At 47.7% G+C, this 18833-nt stretch overlaps 1 protein-coding gene across 2 annotated transcripts in view; it reads left to right on the plus strand.

The window, feature by feature from the left end:
• The first annotated feature begins 6604 nt into the window (after positions 1–6604).
• Positions 6605–18833, plus strand: part of LOC126539453 (uncharacterized) — a 29809-nt gene continuing 17580 nt past the window's right edge. The window contains exons 1-2 of one of the 2 annotated variants that reach the window (XM_050186297.3): positions 6605–6847; positions 18211–18365. In XM_050186297.3, coding sequence (XP_050042254.1) covers positions 18221–18365 — 145 coding nt within the window. In that variant the 5' untranslated portion in view covers positions 6605–6847; positions 18211–18220. Of the gene's footprint in view, positions 6848–17766; positions 18366–18833 lie in introns of those variants that run through there. The other variant, XM_055075392.2, reaches the window with a different exon arrangement.

Raw genomic sequence — 18833 nt, forward strand, 5'->3', positions numbered from 1 at the left:
TTTTTTTCTCAGGTGATAGCGCCCACGTGCCTCGTTCAAACAATCAAATACCACACGCGTGTAGCAATATTTCGGGCACCTGGGGTAATTTAATGCTTACCGTAATCTCGGCGTACACCGTAAGTTAATTTACACCCTTAAGAGAGCGTGAGGGTGTAAATCGGTCTATAACACCAACGATTATACCCAAAAATTGTTGTAAGGGTGCGAGTTATAAACCGATTTGAACCCTTGTGCACACATGAGGCTGTAAATTAGTTTGCGCTGTAGACGGAGCGTTCCTGCGGCGCCGGAATGCAGCTGTGGCGGCCGATAGTCGAACCCACGACCTCGTGGTCAGCAGTGAAACTCCGTAGTCACTGAAACATCGCAGCAGGCATCCGGCCAAAGACTGACGAACTTTGACACGAGGGAGATCACGTCTCGCGTCCTATAATCACGTGGGAGATGTCAGCGTTACGATAGACACAAATTGTTTTGGCCTTGTGGATGCATCATTTATGCTAAGAAAAGTGCAGACCTTGGGGGCTGCTCTAGACGTCGTCATGTTTAGCTGTGAACACTGTCGAATACCGCAATATTTGCGTGTAAACGCAAATAGAGGACGTAAATGCTGTTTGGGCAAGATCGTAGCGGTCAAGACGGTGAGTTCCACAATATTACAGAAGTAGGCGGTGTCCGGGAAGCAGCTCTTGTTATACTGTTACGTTAGGTCTGGGATTCTCGACTCCCTTGCTCCCCCTTATGTTGTTTTCGCTGCATGGCCCTCGCCTCTCCCGTTATCTGGCTGCCCCGCGTGGCTTGGGTGTTGTGGTTGCAGGACAGTACAGCGGATCAAGCGGCTCTTGTTTAAACTAGGTAGTGTATTATCCAGGTGTAGGAGATTAAAGCGACTTTCTTTGTTGTGTAAGCTGTGTATAGGCGATGTTTTCAGTTTTCTTTTATGGCTTGATATTTATTTGAAACAATGTGTCACTTTAAAAAACAGTGCTGTGATATTGTATTTCAGCTGCTGTCATTGTGGACAAAGGGGCGAAGGATCCCTCAAGCCGTCATTCGAACGGCTTTTCCCTCCGCCTCATGTTATTCTGTGCCGTGACGAAGCAAACAAAGCAATCAATCAATCAATCAATCAATCATACAAAACTTGTTTTGATGGTGTCAATACGTTGTGTTGCTATACTGATTCAATGCTAGCGCGTTACTGTCGACAGTCATCGTGAGATGGATTCTAGCGCAATTTTTTTAAATTATTATTAATATAATCTATATTATCTGTGTTCAAGCATATATTATTCGTGCCTGTTAAACGGCGCCGGCTACTTCCCTTAATTCATAGATGTACTCCACCCAAAATATGTAAACGTTTCAAACAGTTTGAATTTTGGGAATTTGTCCAGGAACACTTGCCGTGTATTTGTCACAAAATAGGCAGTTTTTATCATTGAAGATATTATCATGCCGTCTTCGGCCACTGACCCCGCACTGAAATCGCTATAGTTGGCCAATATCTCTGCTCTCGAACGCGTCCTTACCGCTGCAGAGAAGACCAAATAGGGTTGTTTGCTTCTGCAACTCCGGAATCAGATAACGCGATAAGCACTGTTACCAAGAGTAAAAAATAGAAAAAATTCTGTCAGTCACCAAAAAAAAAGAAAGACAGACTTTTCTCGCTCTGGAGAGATGACGACAGAGACGACTTATTTTAGAAAGAGGCTGGATGTCGGGCTTGAAAAGACGTGTGCCCTTTCCACAACCCTCCCTCTATTTCTGTGATAGTGCCTACATTTAATAAGTAGACGCACACATACAAAGCAATTAATTATTCGGTACAAGAGGTTAAAGCGAACCGCTTGAAGAGGTAGCTCGGAAATGTGCTTCTGGAACTGCAACGATTCCGGCGTAATACAACTGCTCCGAACTAAGCAATGAGGCAGGCGCAAATGCAATACAATACTCACAATACTCAGTGTGACGAAATCCGCTGGGGCAAAAATAGGAGGCTCAAGACAGGAGAAGTTCGAGCCCGAACCGCGAGGAACGAATTTCCGGCTCAGTTCTGACATGGACTCGCGCCGGCCGGCCGTGCAAACGCACCAAATTTCATCGACGTCTCGCAATCACAAAGTAAGCTCTTCCTTCGTCGAATACGGCAGTGGGGGAACAGTTGCGCCAAAATGCGCCGAGATCGGACCTTTGTGCCATCCTGCGCCAAAACGGCATTTTGGCGGGAAATTGCGCCGAGCCTGCGCCAAAGCATGCATAAGAGCGAAACCCTCCTTCCGTCGGTGCAGTACTTCGCAGCCAGGAAAACTGAAGTCAAAACTAGCAGCATGCTATTATCATCATCATCATAGAAGGAAGCAAAGCCCGTCCATAGCTTCCCGTAGGATTGAGTCATCCGGTTCGTCATTCGTCCATCGTTCTCTGGCGGACGTGCAATGTGGTGCCGATGTGCCGCCTTGCTGGCGCTTCATTTCGGTGTTGATAGAATCCGCGTGGTATACCGCGGAGTTTGCCGAAGGAGGATGTTACATTCTCGGATTAAAGTTAACCTCTTTCGATGCTTATGGGTGATAGCGGGGCTTTGGAAAAGAGCCGCTGCGATCATAATCGCACGTGGCGCATAGTTAGGAATGGTATATTAGCGAATGAGGTCAAATGTGGCACACCGCGAGAGCCGGCACTTCCATGGGCGCCGCCATGTTCGTTGACGCATAGCTTTTGCGTCGAGTTTGGGTCGCTGCGCTATTTCGGTGAAATAGCGTCGCCGACGCAAAACCCTATTTGCATGCGTCTCGCGCATGCAAAGTGGCGCTGACGCTATCTTCATTTTTTTTAAATTTTTTATTGCGGCCGCAGTACATTTGCGGCCCAAATTTGAAAAGTCCCTAATGTGCATGGCATGGTATGGATGCATTGCATGATGTTATGTTCAGTGCAGGCGCGCGTATTCGATCGGTCTTGCGGTGAGCCTTTGACCACAAGCAGTGTCTGTCGCACTGTGTTGCATCCTGGGTTAATAAACACACGCTTGTTGACGATCTGTCTGTGGTGCCATCTCGGCGCCGTATCGACGAAGCCTGCCGTAGTGCCCTTTGTGCGTCGCGTTGTGGAGGAGCATCGCGTCATTTCGTGACCGCGCTTACAGGGTACGCCTCGCGCGAACCTGTTTCGACAACATGTCGACTCATCATCATCATCATCAGCCTAGTTACGCCCACTGCAGGGCAAAGGCCTCTCCCATACTTCTCCAACTACCCCGGCCATGTACTAATTGTGGCCATGTTGTCCCTGCAAACGTCTTAATGTCATCCGCCCACCTAACTTTCTGCCGCCCCCTGCTACGCTTCCCTTCCCTTGGAATCCAGTCCGTAACTCTTAGTGACCATCGGTTATCTTCCCTCCTCATTACATGTCCGGCCCATGCCCATTTCTTTTTCTTGATTTCAACTAAGATGTCGTTTACCCGCGTTTGTTGCCTCACCCAATCTGCTCTTTTCTTATCCCTTAACGTTACACCCATCATTCTTCTTTCCATAGCTCGTTGCGTCGTCCTCAATTTCAGCAGAACCCTTTTCGTAAGCCTCCAGGTTTCTGCCCCATATGTGAGTACTGGTAACACACAGCTGTTGTACACTTTCCTTTTGAGGGATAGTGGCAACCTGCTGTTCATGATTTGAGAATGCCTGCCAAACGCACCCCAACCCATTCTTATTCTTCTGGTTATTTCAGTCTCATGATCCGGATCCGTGGTCACTACCTGCCCTAAGTAGATGTATTCCCTTACCACTTCCAGTGCTTCGCTACCTATCGTAAACTGCTGTTCTCTTCCGAGACTGTTAAACAATACTTTAGTTTTCTGCAGATTAATTTTCAGACCCACCCTTCTGCTTTGCCTCTCCAGGTCAGTGAGCATGCATTGCAATTGGTCTCCTGAGTTACTAAGCAAGGCAATATCATCAGCGAATCGCAAGTTACTAAAGTATTCCCCATTAACTGTTATTCCCAATTCTTCCCAATCCAGGCCTCTGAATACCTCCTGTAAACATGCTGTGAATAGCATTGGAGATATCGTATCTCCCTGTCTGACGCCTTTCTTTATAGGGATTTTGTTGCTTTCTTTGTGGAGGACTACGGTGGCTGTGGAGCCGCTATAGATATCTTCCAGTATCTTTACATATGGCTCATCTACACCCTGATTCCGTAATGCCTCCATGACTGCTGAGGTTTCGACTGAATCAAACGCTTTCTCGTAATCAATGAAAGCTATATATAAGGGTTGGTTATATTCTGCACATTTCTCTATCACTTGATTGATAGTGTGAATATGGTCTATTGTTGAGTAGCCTTTACGGAATCCTGCCTGGTCCTTTGGTTGACAGAAGTCTAAGGTGTTCCTGATTCTATTTGCGATTACCTTAGTAAATACTTTGTAGGCAACGGACAGTAAGCTGATCGGTCTATAATTTTTCAAGTCTTTGGCGTCCCCTTTCTTATGGATTAGGATTATGTTAGCGTTCTTCCAAGATTCCGGTACGCTCGAGGTTATGAGGCATTGCGTATACAGGGTGGCCAGTTTCTCTAGAACAATCTGACCACCATCCTTCAACAAATCTGCTGTTACCTGATCCTCCCCAGCTGCCTTCCCCCTTTGCATAGCTCCTAAGGCTTTCTTTACTTCTTCTGGCGTTACCTGTGGGATTTCGAATTCCTCTAGGCTATTCTCTCTTCCACTATGTCGACTATATCAGTTAAAAGCTGCATGGTATATGGTAAGCACGCGTGCGTTGGACCCTGCGCCAAGAGTGCTTGCTGCTGCGCCAAATCGGCTTTTGCCTGCGCCAGGACTTGCGCCGAAAGGTGAAATGGCTCTTCCGCCACTGATACGGTATACATAATTTCGAGCTAAAGCAATAACCGTAGCGCTAACACGAGATACACTGGAAATATGACGGGGCGAACGCTACAGACGTAGCGTTCCTCCCGTCACACGTCTTTTGTTCACAGTGTTAGCGCTACGGTTATTGCTTTAAGTGTGAACTAGACGAGTCTCAAAAACAAGTTCAACTAAGCACAGTATTTAGGGCGTGGCGTAACGTATAGCTGACACTGGCTTCTTAAGTATTGCAAGCTTTTGGAGTTGCATGACAGGTTTTGCGGCTTTTAGGTAAATTGTGGACAACGGAAACACTCGTAATGTCCTTGTAAAAGCTTCGTATCACTTTCGAAGCTCAGAAAAATATCTGGGCTTGGTCTGCGCGTCGCCTCCGAGGTCATGTGCGACGTCATCAGTGGTTGCTCATATGCTCATCTCTTTCTTCGCGAGCCATTTCCTACGTTGGTGCTGGCAGAGGCAGACCTTGGCATCCCATTTTCTTGATGCCGCGCCGTAATAACGCCACGTGGCGCCTACGCCGAAAATTCGTCGAAGGTTTGTTCCACGATGGCTTGTTCTTCGCGGTTCGCTTTTGTGGTTGAGCGGTGCTTTGTTTCGTTTTTAGTTCATACAAAATTCGAGCGGGGCAGTACCAACGTTCAGAAGAGCTGCCTTATGCAAGTTAAAAGTTTAGGAAGTTATCAACGCAACGTTTTCTATGTGGCGCGCTTATTAGTGAAGCAGCACGGTACCTCAATATTTATTCAGGCTACATCGTGCTTCGTAACAGTTCTTAATGCGAACGTTGAGGCTTTTTCGCTCTGCCACGACATCAATCATTAGTAATTCATGCAAGCGTGAATTCGGGACAACGGAAGTGGGATATATTGAGTCTGAGCTGTTCGGCTGAGTTGCCTCCGTAATCCAGCACGGACCTCTGATGGCGCATCAGCAACATTGCGCCCACACACAAGACTCTGAGACGATGATGATGCGCTTAATGGCCTCCTCGTTTCAAATAAGGCGTCAAAAAAATTCATTCGAATTGCACTTCCTATCTTGCACGCTTTCGAGCCCCTCAGATCCTAATGCCTTTTACAGTGTTCTTTTTCTTTTTAGTCGTGTTATAGGATGTTTATATGTCCGTGTGTGTTTTGAGGACTCTCTGTCAAGACCGATATCTTCCGGTGTCTACGGGTATACACAATCGGGTTATCTCCGACGGCGGTCATAAGCGTCACCGCCAACACCGCTTGGCGAACAATAACGATGACGTCGTCGTAGTCGTTCCGTTCGGTGACCAGCAGACTGGAGCCGCGCCGAGGGAACGACCAATTTGGTGGCGGTGTCCCCATCTCGCGCGCATATCAAAAGAGGCTTCCCTCTCGTTCACTGTCGGTCCACTTTCCCGCGCCTTCAAATACGGTCCATCAACCCTCTCGCCCTCTGCACGCACCTTCCTTACATCGCTTAGTGACCCCCTCTCTCACAACGCCGCCGTTAACTTTACCGTTGCTCGCCAGCGTCCCCCAACCCCACTAGGGCTCACCGCCGCAAAGGCGCAGCATTCATAGAACGCGTGAAGCCTAGCGTGACGTCCACCTTTCCTCGGTGAGAGCGCACTACTTCTGGTGGGAGGTTATAAACGAATACTTGAGAGAGGGAGGCTAATGGTGGGAGGAGAAGGGAGAGGAGGAGGGGGGTCACGGGGCTAGGGGTTGTGGGGCGCAATAAACAAGACAGCGGGGCAGAAACGAAACCGCTCTTCAGGTGGATCAGTTGGACCGGGCCACGCGGGAACTGCTCGGACAGTTTGGGACCGCCCACGACGACGATCGAAGGATTGACGACGATGACGACGGCTCGGTGTGCGCGTGCGTGATGGATCGAGACGCCGGATGACGAACTGTGCTGCCGCACTGTCTCTCTCGATGCTGGACTGACGTCGACGTGGTGCATCGGTACAAGGTGAGAAAGGCTGGTTGACAACTCTTTGACAGGCACCTCAACAAAATTGTACGTTGGCGAAAGTGAAAATTATAAAACACACATATTGTCGCTGACTGTCAAGGAAAGAAAAAGCTAATCCTGTTTGCGGACAAGGCTCACTTGACAGCTTTTATATATATATATATATATATATACCAGTGTCACACGGGTACTTTCGATCGCGATCTAGCTTGATCGGGATCAATCTTTTTTTCATTCGAGATTGGCTTGTTTGTGAATGATTGAAGAGCCAACTAGGCTCGCAGATTTCATTCTTCTCCGGCTTGAACGTTCTTTCAAAGCGTGCGCATGAGAGGGGATATTATTTAGTCTATTATCCATTTACTTTCCACCCGTTTTTAGGTTTCTCTTCATTTGTATCGTGATTATCTCCGACCAGACGAGAATTCCTCGAAACGGCAACTTTCTATCCTTGTCGATTTCTTGAAGAAGTGTCCACAAAGCTGAATTTCCTCAACATCGAGAGTGGTTGTTCTGGTTTAACTTGCACTCAGACATGTTAGCGTCTAGGTGATTTGAAGTTATCGCAACAGCTTCATGGCTTTCGCGCACAAAAGAATACCCGCGCTTCCTTGTATATCTTCGCCATTTGATACATCTTGAACAGCAAGTATATTTTGCGCCAAATTTTTGTCAACGTGCTGTTGCGGTACGCTTTATTTTATCAAATGAAATTCCGAGTTCATTATATTTTGGTCCGTTACCGAACTTGGCTAACATATCTTCAGAAACACATAGGTTTTTCTCCTGGTGGAAGTGACCAATTGCGCGCCAAATTTAACCCCCTATATTTTACACATATTGTCTTCAAAATCGTTAAGCTGTTCTTCTGAAAAAAGAAGCTAATAAACGGAAAGCTTTCCTAGGTACACAATTCTTATTTCGTCCGTTCGACCGTCTGAGAGAGATGGAGTGGTTTTTGAAAACGTGCGCCTAGTGATAACGCGGAAGGATGAAGCAACAGAAACGCCTTATACAGGGTGTTCCAGCGAACACTTTAAAAATTTTTTAATGGTTGCCTGTGCCAAATAGCTCAATTCTAGTTTATGAGCCGGTCTACTCGAAGCGGCGGACACTACTTGCACAAAAAATTGAAATGCAAATTGACTAATTAACAAGAATTCACGAATAAACTTTTTAGCTAATTATGACCCATATTGCAATTTACAAATTCTAGCAGTGGACTTCGCAAAGCCGATCCACTTGGAACGAATTCTCGGACGACACCAGTTTCGAGGTATAAATTCCCGAACTTTGCGAAGAAATGCATTGCCGTTCCAGTTACTTGTGTGCTTAGTGCATGAAACGAACCCGCCGTGGTTGCTCAGTGGCTATGGTGTTGGGCTGCTGAGCACTAGGTCGCGGGATCGAATCCTGGCCACGGCGGCCGCATTTCGATGGGGGCGAAATGCGAAAACACCCGTGTACTTAGATTTAGGTGCACGTTAAAGAACCCCAGGTGGTCGAAATTTCCGGAGTCCTCCACTACGGCGTGCCTCATAATCAGAAAGTGGTTTTGGCACGTTAAACCCCATAATTAAAATAAAAGTGCATGAAACGACGTTTTGTTAACAAATTAACCGGAACGCCAATGCGTTTCGGAAATTTATAACTCAGAACTGGTGTCATCTTGAAAATTCGGTCTAAGTGGATCCGCCATGCGAACTACACGGCTAGAATTTGTGAATTGCAATATGGGCCATAATGTAATTAGTTAAAAGCTTAATTAGTGAATTTTTATGTATTAGTCGATTTTGCATCTCAATTTTAGTGCATGTATTGTCCGCCGCTTCGAGTAGACCAGCTCATGAACCAGAATTATATCTGCCACAGGGAACGTTTACAGATTTTTGAAAGTGTTCACTGAAACAATCTGTGTGTATATATATATATATATATATATATATATATATATATATATATATATATATATATATGCGTGTGTGTGTGTGTGTGTGTGTGTGTGTGTGTGTGTGTGTGTGTGTGTGTGTGTGTGTGCGTGCGTGCGTGCGTGTGTGTGTGCGTGTGTGCGCGATAGGAAAAGCGAGAAAACGCATTCGGCACAAGCGACGCAGAGCGGTCATCTCCGTAACCTTAGAACGACCTGCATCGAATATGCGAAATCATACCTAATTTACTTACGCAGCATATACGAGCGGCAGTCTTATCTCCGAAAGGATTTCCAGCAAGGATATCTTACGAGCAGGCCTATTTCTGAAACGTTTCCCGGATAAATGAAACAAGAAATTGCTGACCACCGGAATGCAACACACTGTTGCAAAGTCGACACCATATACACAGGTACCTCGGAAAGGCTGGCTCCCCAATGATAAAGAAGTTCGCCCTTCTGTGCCAATCCAAATGGAGATAGATGAGAATATTCCGTTCGATCAATAATACATTCCTGGCCTAGCTGACTGTCGCGAATCTCACTTGTTTCAATTTGCCAGATTCGGAGAGTCAGTGTCAACACTGGAGTTCGAGAACGCGGCGATATATGCCTCTTTCTTTGGATGATGACCGAATGAGTTTAAGCTCACGAAACTGCGCGGAGGATATTGAGGGACGCCGTTGTAGAGTGTCGCGGACGAATTTCGACCAGCTGCGGTTCGCTAGCGCGCAAAAAAAGAAGACAAGTGCGAGAGCGCATGTCTGCATTCTACGCCCGTCGGATTGCGGCCTTCGCGCATTCGGGTGTCGAACCCTGAACTTCCTGCTCTGCGGCAGAACGACACAGCCGCCGATTCACGGCACACGCCAACACGAGTACGACATGTTGGTCTATATGGTTATCGCCGTGTGCAACTTGCTTAAATTATTGTTTGTTTCCATTTTTCTCTTCATGCATGACGACCGATTTCAGCCTAACTACATTATGTAATCGAACACTTTAATCTCACTCCACACCAAAGCTGTGGCTCTCCTTCGTTCTTTTTTTATTCAGAAATCCATGTAGGCATACTATTGAAGAAATTCAACTCATACAGAAGCGTGCGTGTCTTGCGCGTTCCTTCCTTTTGTGCCCTCGCCGATCGTTGTGTGAGCTGAATTTTTCGAGAAAGTGGACGCAGACCAACTAGCCCAGAACTTTCTCTTCCGACTGCTATTGAAGAAAGTCCGTGACTTCAGTAACTCTCCCATTTCAGGGATACCATATAATGAAGGAAAATTATCGAGTGTGAACTTTATAGGGCTCAAGGCAGTACGCTGGGCCATTTCCAGTGAATTAAGAGGAAAACAAACAGATTAGCAAAGCAATAAACGAGGGTCCAGAAAGGACGATGTTCTGTTGCTTATTAACAGGATGGAAACGACGCTGTCCTGTTGCCTATTAAAAGGATAGAAGATGACGTGGTCCTGAATGTTGTTTCTTTTAAGGTGTTTCTTCTTAGCCCAAAAAGTTGGAGATGACTCAAATGTGGTTGACCGTAAGTGTTTTCCAATAAGACAGTCGTGATTTGTTTGCGAGAAACATGCATGGATATCGCAAGGTGTGTGTAGAGTTCGCACCCTGCGTGCTAAGTTCCCGTTAAGTGCTGAGCTTACATGTCAATGCTCCAACATTTAGCACGAAGCTCTTGCATGCCAATGCTGAACGTATTCTTTCGCGCCCATATTCTTCCGATAAGTTACTCACAAGGAAGCAAATTTCGACTATTGCGCCGTAAAAAAAAAAGTGCACCCTTAAGGGTGCTGATATGTCCCATGGGTGACACCCTGTAATCTTTAGGCTGCAAAATATTTGATTGTGTACGATAGGATGCCCCAAGCTACACCAGCAATGAGAGTAACGGTAGTGGAAAACTTCGCATTAATTTTTACTACCTGGTGTGCGTTGGATACCTGGCAGGATAGTTAGACAACGCCGCAACTGCTATTAATGTTTATTTCGTACAGCTTTCGTGCCATCTGTCGCAGCTACCATCATGTTGCCACAATTGTAGTCGCCAAAAGAAAGCAAACTTTGTTTGTCTCCTTCAGCGGCTTGATGTTGCCTCTCAACGGTGAGGATGTTAACTATGGCATAAACTGAGCACCCTTTAAACACTCATAACGGTGCTAAAACATTTAGTGTGCAGTTCACTTGCGATCATCAAGACAAAAGGGACAAAGGCGGAGGCAGGAAATCAACTAGCTCAACGTGTCACTCTTTTCATCGAACTATGTTGTTATCATTTGCGTCCTTCGCTTTGTAACCGAGCATTCCATAGGCCGTATTCGCAGTGAGTCTCTTTCAGTAATAGAGGAAGAAAAGACACTAAAAGTGTGCGTCACGTGATACTTCTTAAGCGTAGTCATAAGAAATATAAAGGTTGCAGCACGCATCTTTTTTTAAATGTTCGCCACGAGCTGCGAGTACATTCGCTCTTTATCTACGATGGCTTAAAAACCTGTAGCAGTAGAGATACACTTATTATGGTAAGAGAGACTTATCAGGGACACAAAATATCACAATGGCTGTTTGCTCACTTTGCTCTTGCTCTATCACTTCGCTCTTGCCGACTTGTCCTACTTAAGGAACTCGGCAATATACTTGTTCGAAGCAAGTACTCATCTGGGCATATGGCTTTTTGCGCTGGCATAAGAGGACGGTGCTGGCAGCATCAAATTCTAGTTTTTAATGCGATTAGCATTATTTCTCTACTTCAGGCGTTTCGAGCCCGCATCTATCTATCTATCTATCTATCTATCTATCTATCTATCTATCTATCTATCTATCTATCTATCTATCTATCTATCTATCTATCTATCTATCTATCTATCTATCTATCTATCTATCTATCTATCTATCTATCTATCCTCTTACGCAGACCATTGTGCCATGCCATTGTGGCGTCGTCGTCATGCCTTCTACGCCGACGCAGTGGTCGAAGTTCTCTAATAGCTTGAGCCACTAGCTATGTGCTCGTGGTTGTGATGCCTTTGTGGTCGTTGCATCGTCGACATTCCAGCTTTGTCATCTGGCTCTCGTCATGCGTTCCTCGTCACGACATTGTCGTCATAACGTTGCCAGACATTTGTTGTCGTACCGTCGTCGTGATGCCTTCGTGGTTTTTCTTTCGCTGCCACTCCCGTTTCGTCATCCGACTTTCGTCATGCCGTCATCGTCATACAGTTTTCGTTATAGAGTATAGTCGTTCCTCATCATCGTCATACATTTGTTGTCATTCCATTGCACTTATACCGTTGCCATGTCATCGTCGTCGCGAGCCGTTGTTTTACCACAGCCATCACTTCAGTAACGTCATCCCGTTGTCCTCATGTCTTCGTCGTTCCATCGACGTCATTCCTTCGTCATTCTAGAGCGCAGTGATTCTCTCATCATTCAGTCGTGATTGTGCCGCCATTGTCGTGCCATCGGCTCATTGCGTCGACGTGAAACAGTAGCTTTTATGCATCCGTTGTCATAGTTCATGCAGTCGTCAGGCATTCATTCTCATACCGCCGTCATGGTGCCGTCGTGGTCGTTCTATCGCCATCGCTCCAGCTTCGTCATGCTGTCGTCTTCAACCGTCATTATCATAGTGCTTGTGATACAGGGGTCGTCACGTCATCGTTGTCATCCCAATGTCCTCATACCGTTGTCTTGGTGTTATCGTCATTGCTTCGTCGTCATACAGTTGTCGGGCATTCATTGTCATACCGCCATCGTGATCCCGTTGTGTTGGTTTCATGGTCGTCATTAAAGCGTGGTCATCCCACTGCTGTCATGCCGTCGTCGTTACACAGCCGTCGTCATACCATCGACGTCACGCCGGCGTTTTGCCAACGTCATCACTTCGGAAACGACATTCCATTGTCTCCACGATATCGTCGTCATACTGCCTTCGTTGTTCCATCGACGTCATTGCTTCTCCATCATTCTAACGTAATTATGCTGTTGTTATTCAATCGTGATTATGCCGCCGTTGTCATGCCATCGTCGTCATTGCGCCGTAGTCAACCAGTCGCTGTCATGCATCCGTTGTCATACAGTTGTCATGATGTCATGGCCGCGACATCGGCGTCATTTCAGCTACGGCATCCGGCTGCCGTCATACACTCGTCACTATCCTCTTCTCCACATGCCTACGTTGTCACGCTGTCGTTTCTTTTTTATTGATTTGATATAAGGAGATGTTGACGCACAATTTAAGGCGCCGGCCACTCCTTAGCTCTTGAATGGGTCTAGCCTACAACATACAGGCTTCAAGATTACGTATACCATCGCCACCGTTTCATAATCGTCATGCGATTGTCGCGATGCCGCCGTTGTCGTACACAGCCTTCGTGGTTCCATCGACATCAATCCTTCTTCGCCATTTCATCTTTGTCACCGCGTCGTCATCATGCAGTCATGCTAATGAGCGACCTTGGCAAGAGATTGCCATAGCAAAGTGGATCGATACAGGAGACAGTGGTATGCTGCGTACATATCCGAAGCCGCTGAAGCCTCAGTGCCAAGTTGACAAAAGTGCTTTATTTGAACAACGTCGGCGGCCGCGCCGACCACGCCCCAACGCAGTGCGGAGTTCTTGTCCCATCAGAAAAATCGATGGGCACTTAGCTGAGCTAAACTGCGATAAGCGAAAGCCTATCTATGAATGCCTCTGTAGCTGTTGTCTGAACTGTTCTGCGAACTGACGCCGCAGTGGCTGCGAACATGGGATGCAATCACAGCCACATGGCTTCAAGGTTCGTCGCCGACATGCGCGCACCTCCACGCGCATGTCCGCGCTCTCCCACGCGCCCACTCGCACAACTCTACTGGCATGGCGCCTCCTCTCCTTGCTCCCCTCGCCGGTGATCTCCGCTTTCCCGCGTCCACCACGGATTGCGCCCGGACACTCGTGAGCCACTAAAGGCTTCCGCCTTAAAACCGACACGGCGGCTGAATTCCATTGCCGTATCAGTCGTCATCTGCCGGCGATTATTAGCAGCATCGTCAGTTGCGGAACCCCACGTCTGGCGCCACCACGGGCTGCCGTCTTGCACAGTACTCGAGTGTAACGCAACTGCGCACGCGACACACAGCCACGAACACGCACGAACACAACACTCAAAATGACCGCTACATAGTTTAAATAACGTCACTTCAGCAATGCGGTGCGTCGGTGCATTGTTTGGATGCTAATCGCATTGCCGTCGACAGTTATCGTGCGATGGGTTCTGTCATAATGTTTCTTATGCATTTCTTTTTGCAATATTGCCTTTCCCCATATTTAAACTTCGCAACGTTTCTGAGAACAGAAATCAATTTTTCGTTACGCTTGACGCAGTATCCGTAAAATCGTAGAACGAGCCCGAATTCGTAAACTTAACGAAAATTTCGGGAGAGTTTGCAGGTATGGTCCGATAATAAATGCAAGCACAGCGTAGTAAATAAAGCCGTCCGAAGCCACAAGCAAGAAGGTCAGACAAATCTATGTACTGGCTATCGTTACCATGGTGGCGGAAAGGCCGCCGCGCCAATGTTCTCCTGGAGGTTTTAGTAATTTGTGTGCATAGGAAACACTACGACCGCGCTAACAACATTTGCCTGTAGCAATGCAACGACGATAGACGGGCGCCGATCTTAACAAAATACTTCGCGTGAGCGTGCCATAAGTTTCTCGCGAAGGGAACGGGACCACAAAGACGTTGACCACAGCAGCGCCTGCGCTGACTCCTACCGAAGGTCATGAACCTTCCGCCTTGCCCGTTTCAACGTACAACAAAGAATTCCACAAAGGACAAGCTCATAAAAAATAAGGGAAGAGAAAAGAAAGAGCGATATGGAAGCGGGGTGGATTGTTTGCATGAAGCAGAAAAGAGAAACGCTGAACAAAGGAACGGCACAAACTAAAAAAACAAAAAGGGGGGGGGGGGGAAGAAAGAAAGGCAAAGCGCAAAGGGAAAAATTTTGAACGTGGCCCATCTACAAACTCGCTACACGTGACTGCTGGGATGTTTGCTTTAGGCCCATTCGTTCGCAGGACATCCTATGGCCCAGTTTGAGAGCGCAGTGAACTGGAGACCGCGAAGAGATCTGGCGATTAGCGAGTTTACCGCCGTTGAACGTCCAGCGGGGCCCTTGTGACCGCCCCCACGTAGACTACCACAAAACTACAGACTCGGCGCTGGGGCCCGAATATCACATTCTCTAATCTTACAAATTCTTGATTCTAAAGAGGTTCACGCCTCGTTCGCAAGCGCAAGGGCTGTGATTGTTCTCGACGGTAACGGTGCGCAGTGATCACGTTGTGTCCTCTTCCAGCAGCGACTGCATTTTATGTGCGTCATGAGCGTCGTTGAGCAGTGAAAACTAGTTTGAAATTCGACGTTAGCCCTGCGTATTTTCTTCTTTCAATCTGGAAAAAATAAATCACACTCAGTCGGACTGATCGTAGCTGTGTGGCGTCTTGGCAGACTATTACGATGCACATGCAGATTTTTATAACGTTCATTCTACCGTTCTTTCTCCTCCCTTTTTCTCATCACTCGTTACCACTGTGTTTCCCTTCTCTGGCACGGGCTAGCTAACCAACGATATCATCTCGTTAACCTTACTGTCTTATTTTTACTTTCATGTCCACATCTTTCTCTGTAGTACATGTAAGTCAGATTCCACAATAGTTGCAACCAACTAGCCCGGCTTCCTTGGGTGAAGGCTCATCACTAGCTCTACGCTTGAACGTTTTCATCGTGAGAAGTTCGTCCAAAACACAGATCACGCTCGGTCTGAACCCGTAACAACACAGAAGCGATTTCCTCTCCCTGATATCGCAGCTACAAAAGGCCACAAAAGCAACGCTGCCACATTTGAAAGCTGCCGGACTGAGTGACCGATCGATATCCCCAGTGTATACCTTCTCTACTTCCTTTAATCTTTCCCTCCCATTTTCCGTTTCCCCAGTGTAGGGTAGCCAACCGGGCTCAGTCCTGGTTAACCTCCCTGCCTTTCATTTATTATTTGCTCTCTCTCCTCTCCCTGAGTGGTCCCCCAAATTTCTCTAATCCTTTTCTTTTTCTGTGACAAATTGGGCTCTACAAATGTATCTGGATGGAGAAATAACCATTTTAGATACAAACAAGATTACTCAATGTAATGAGTTGTTTCTGGTGTTAAAATTGCTGTTAAACGGTACCTTGAGAACTGGCTATCGAAAAAGGACTATCGAAAAAATCAAGGAACAAAAATATTACGCTAACAAGGAGCCAAATACAGATCCACAGCGCCCTGGGCGAGAGAGCTGAACCTGTGTCAAACACTGACGTTACTGACCTTGCGACTCGAAGTTTAAAAAAAGAAAAGAAAAAGAAATTCATATATGATCCAAATTCGTGCGGCTCCACGGCCGCCTGAAAGGCTGTGTTAGACATTCCGTGCTAAGTAGGCCATATACTTACCAAGCGGTGCATATGATTCCAAACAAAAGGAATACAACGTTACACAACAAAAGGCTGAATGAGAGAGGAAAGATGCCACAACGACAGAAAGCAAAAAAAAAAAAGACACACACGTGCACACACGCACAATAAAAGAATTGGATGCATGTGTACGTGCAAACAGCATTCTCTCCAGTCGCTATAGCTAAACCTGTGCCGAAAAACCAAAGAAAAAAAAGGTTGGGTTGCCCACTTTGGTAACAGGCGGCCACGACAGGGTGAGAAACGTGTATATACGAGACAAAAAAAGATAACACCGCAAAATGTGGGCTACGGGGCGGAAAGGGACAACCTCTCCTTTCGCATCATCCCCGCTACACCAAACGAGTAGGAGACAATCCGGTCAAAACGCGGTGCCGTCATGCGTGTTACAAAAAGTCGGCCAGCCGTGTAAATGAACAACAAGGTAGCGGCGGCGAAATGAAGCGCTGCCGAGTAAGAAAAGGCGACCGCGCACAAAGCCCGGACAGCGGTCCCACCGCCGGCAGAATGCATGCACGTATGAATGGACTATACGAAGAGAGGGGGAGTCCTGCATAAACGTCGTTGCCGTACAGTGTCTGCCGGGTGCAGTTTCTATTTCAGAGCAGGAGGAGTCGATGCCCCCTATGCATCTTCTGGCGTTGTCCCCATCTGTTCCCTCTCGACTCGTCTGTCCATAGGGTGCTTGCTCTGTTGCCGTCGGCTCCCACCGTGGGACCCGTCGACGAGAGCACGCCGTACCAGGAAGTTGATCAGCCGGCGACAGGCGGCGAAAGGCGACTCGGGGTCCGCTTACGCGGCTCTTGTGGCGCGGTCGCAAAATGGACGAGGCGTTACGGGGCGGCGACCCCGTGACACTTTTTAGGTGTCGAGAAGTTGACAGGACTCGCGTTGCGTGGGCGCTGCACGGCGGCGCGGGCAACGGCAGGCGTTGTCTTCTCCGACTAGCGGTCATATCCGGGTCACGGTTTGCCAAAGAGGGGTTCCAAAGGGACTGCCCACTTTGCTTTCCGGGAGCGTTCAGGTCCTTTAACTATAGCAGTGGCGGCTAGTTAAGTCACGGGTTCAATTCCTGACCCGGATGGCACCACGTTCCGTTGAGGGCAGACTGCGAAAACACTTGTCTGCCGGCCTTTGGGTGCAACGGAACAAAAACCGGACGGCTAAAACTAATCCAGAGCCCTCGACTACCGCTTCTTTCACAGCCCCGCATTGCTCTTTCTTTCTTCCTTTCTTTCTTTCTTTCTTTCTTTCTTTCTTTCTTTCTTTCTTTCTTTCTATCTTTCTTTCTTTCTTTCGCGTCTCCCTGCTTATATCTCTTTTAATCCCTTAACCTCATTCTCCTTGCGCATATGGTTGGAAACCCGACGTGCGTTATCTATTTACTTTCTCCTCCTCCTCCTCCTATTACACACCACAAAATTAGTTAATCATTCAGTCAGTCAGTCAGTCAGTCAGTCAGTCAGTCAGTCAGTCAGTCAGTCAGTCAGTCAGTCAGTCAGCGAGGTCTGTTAGACTGCCCGACCTTCTCGTTTTCTTTCATATATTACCAACATTAAATGGTGTGAGTGCGGCTCAAGTATTCTTCCCCTTCATACTACTTTCCGTTCAGTCTCCCGCTTACAGCATTAAAACGAAGCTGCAGTATTGCTGCTGTCGATTAATAGGAGAGTTCTTTTTCTCGTAGACGCTGGTGGCATCAAGTCGGGCCGCTTCAGTAGGAAAATGGCTATTCCGCATGTCCGTACGTAACCACTGACGTCACATATTGGTGGAAATGATGACTCAGGTCGTGTGGTCTTGAGAGATCACGTGGTTCCACGGGTTCCCAAGTTGAACGAGCGGATAACTTAGCCGAGTGAAGGCATGTCGACAAAGCACGGCTGTCACCTGCGCTTGCCCCTCAACGTGCGTGTCCATCGTGCATGCAGGACAAGGGACATGCGCTCCAGGATCGGCGGGCTGGCCCTGACCGTCCGGACCGCTGGTGTCCTTTGCCTCCTCCTCAAAGCCGGCGCCATGGCGGTCCCCCAGTCAAGGGAGCTGCCCACGCTCAGGGAAGTCCAGTTCTGGAACAAGCCTCCCGGTGAGACAGTGTGAAGTCTGGCTCGAGTGGCAAATGTGTCTCGCGTAGCGAGCGTGCCCAGGGGTCATCGAGCATGTGGGGCTTCCTAAAGGGTGCGCAGGAGTCTTTCTTGTACTGTAGACAAATCTCTGCAAACGTACACCGTTCTCTGTAAACGTCGAGCACGAATGCGACGGCGAGATCGCGCACGCGTGCGAGCTTTGCAGAGGTACAAAGTAAAGTTTAATACGGCTATACGAGCTATGGACAATCAAGGCCGGCCCTGAAGTGGTGCCCCTCCCCCTCTCCCCTCCTCATCGCCCCCCTAACAGTTCGAAGTGTACAGCGATGGAGTGCCTGCCTGCACCCAAAACGAACATGTACAATCAGCCCCCCCCCCCTCCACCTCCTCCCCTAAAATAATGGGGAGGGGGAAAGAAAGAAAGCCTGGCGCCGCCTTTTCGCACAATACCCGATGTGGCATAGAGG

Source organism: Dermacentor andersoni, chromosome 11 (genome assembly GCF_023375885.2).
Source record: "Dermacentor andersoni chromosome 11, qqDerAnde1_hic_scaffold, whole genome shotgun sequence".
NCBI lineage: Eukaryota > Metazoa > Arthropoda > Arachnida > Ixodida > Ixodidae > Dermacentor > Dermacentor andersoni.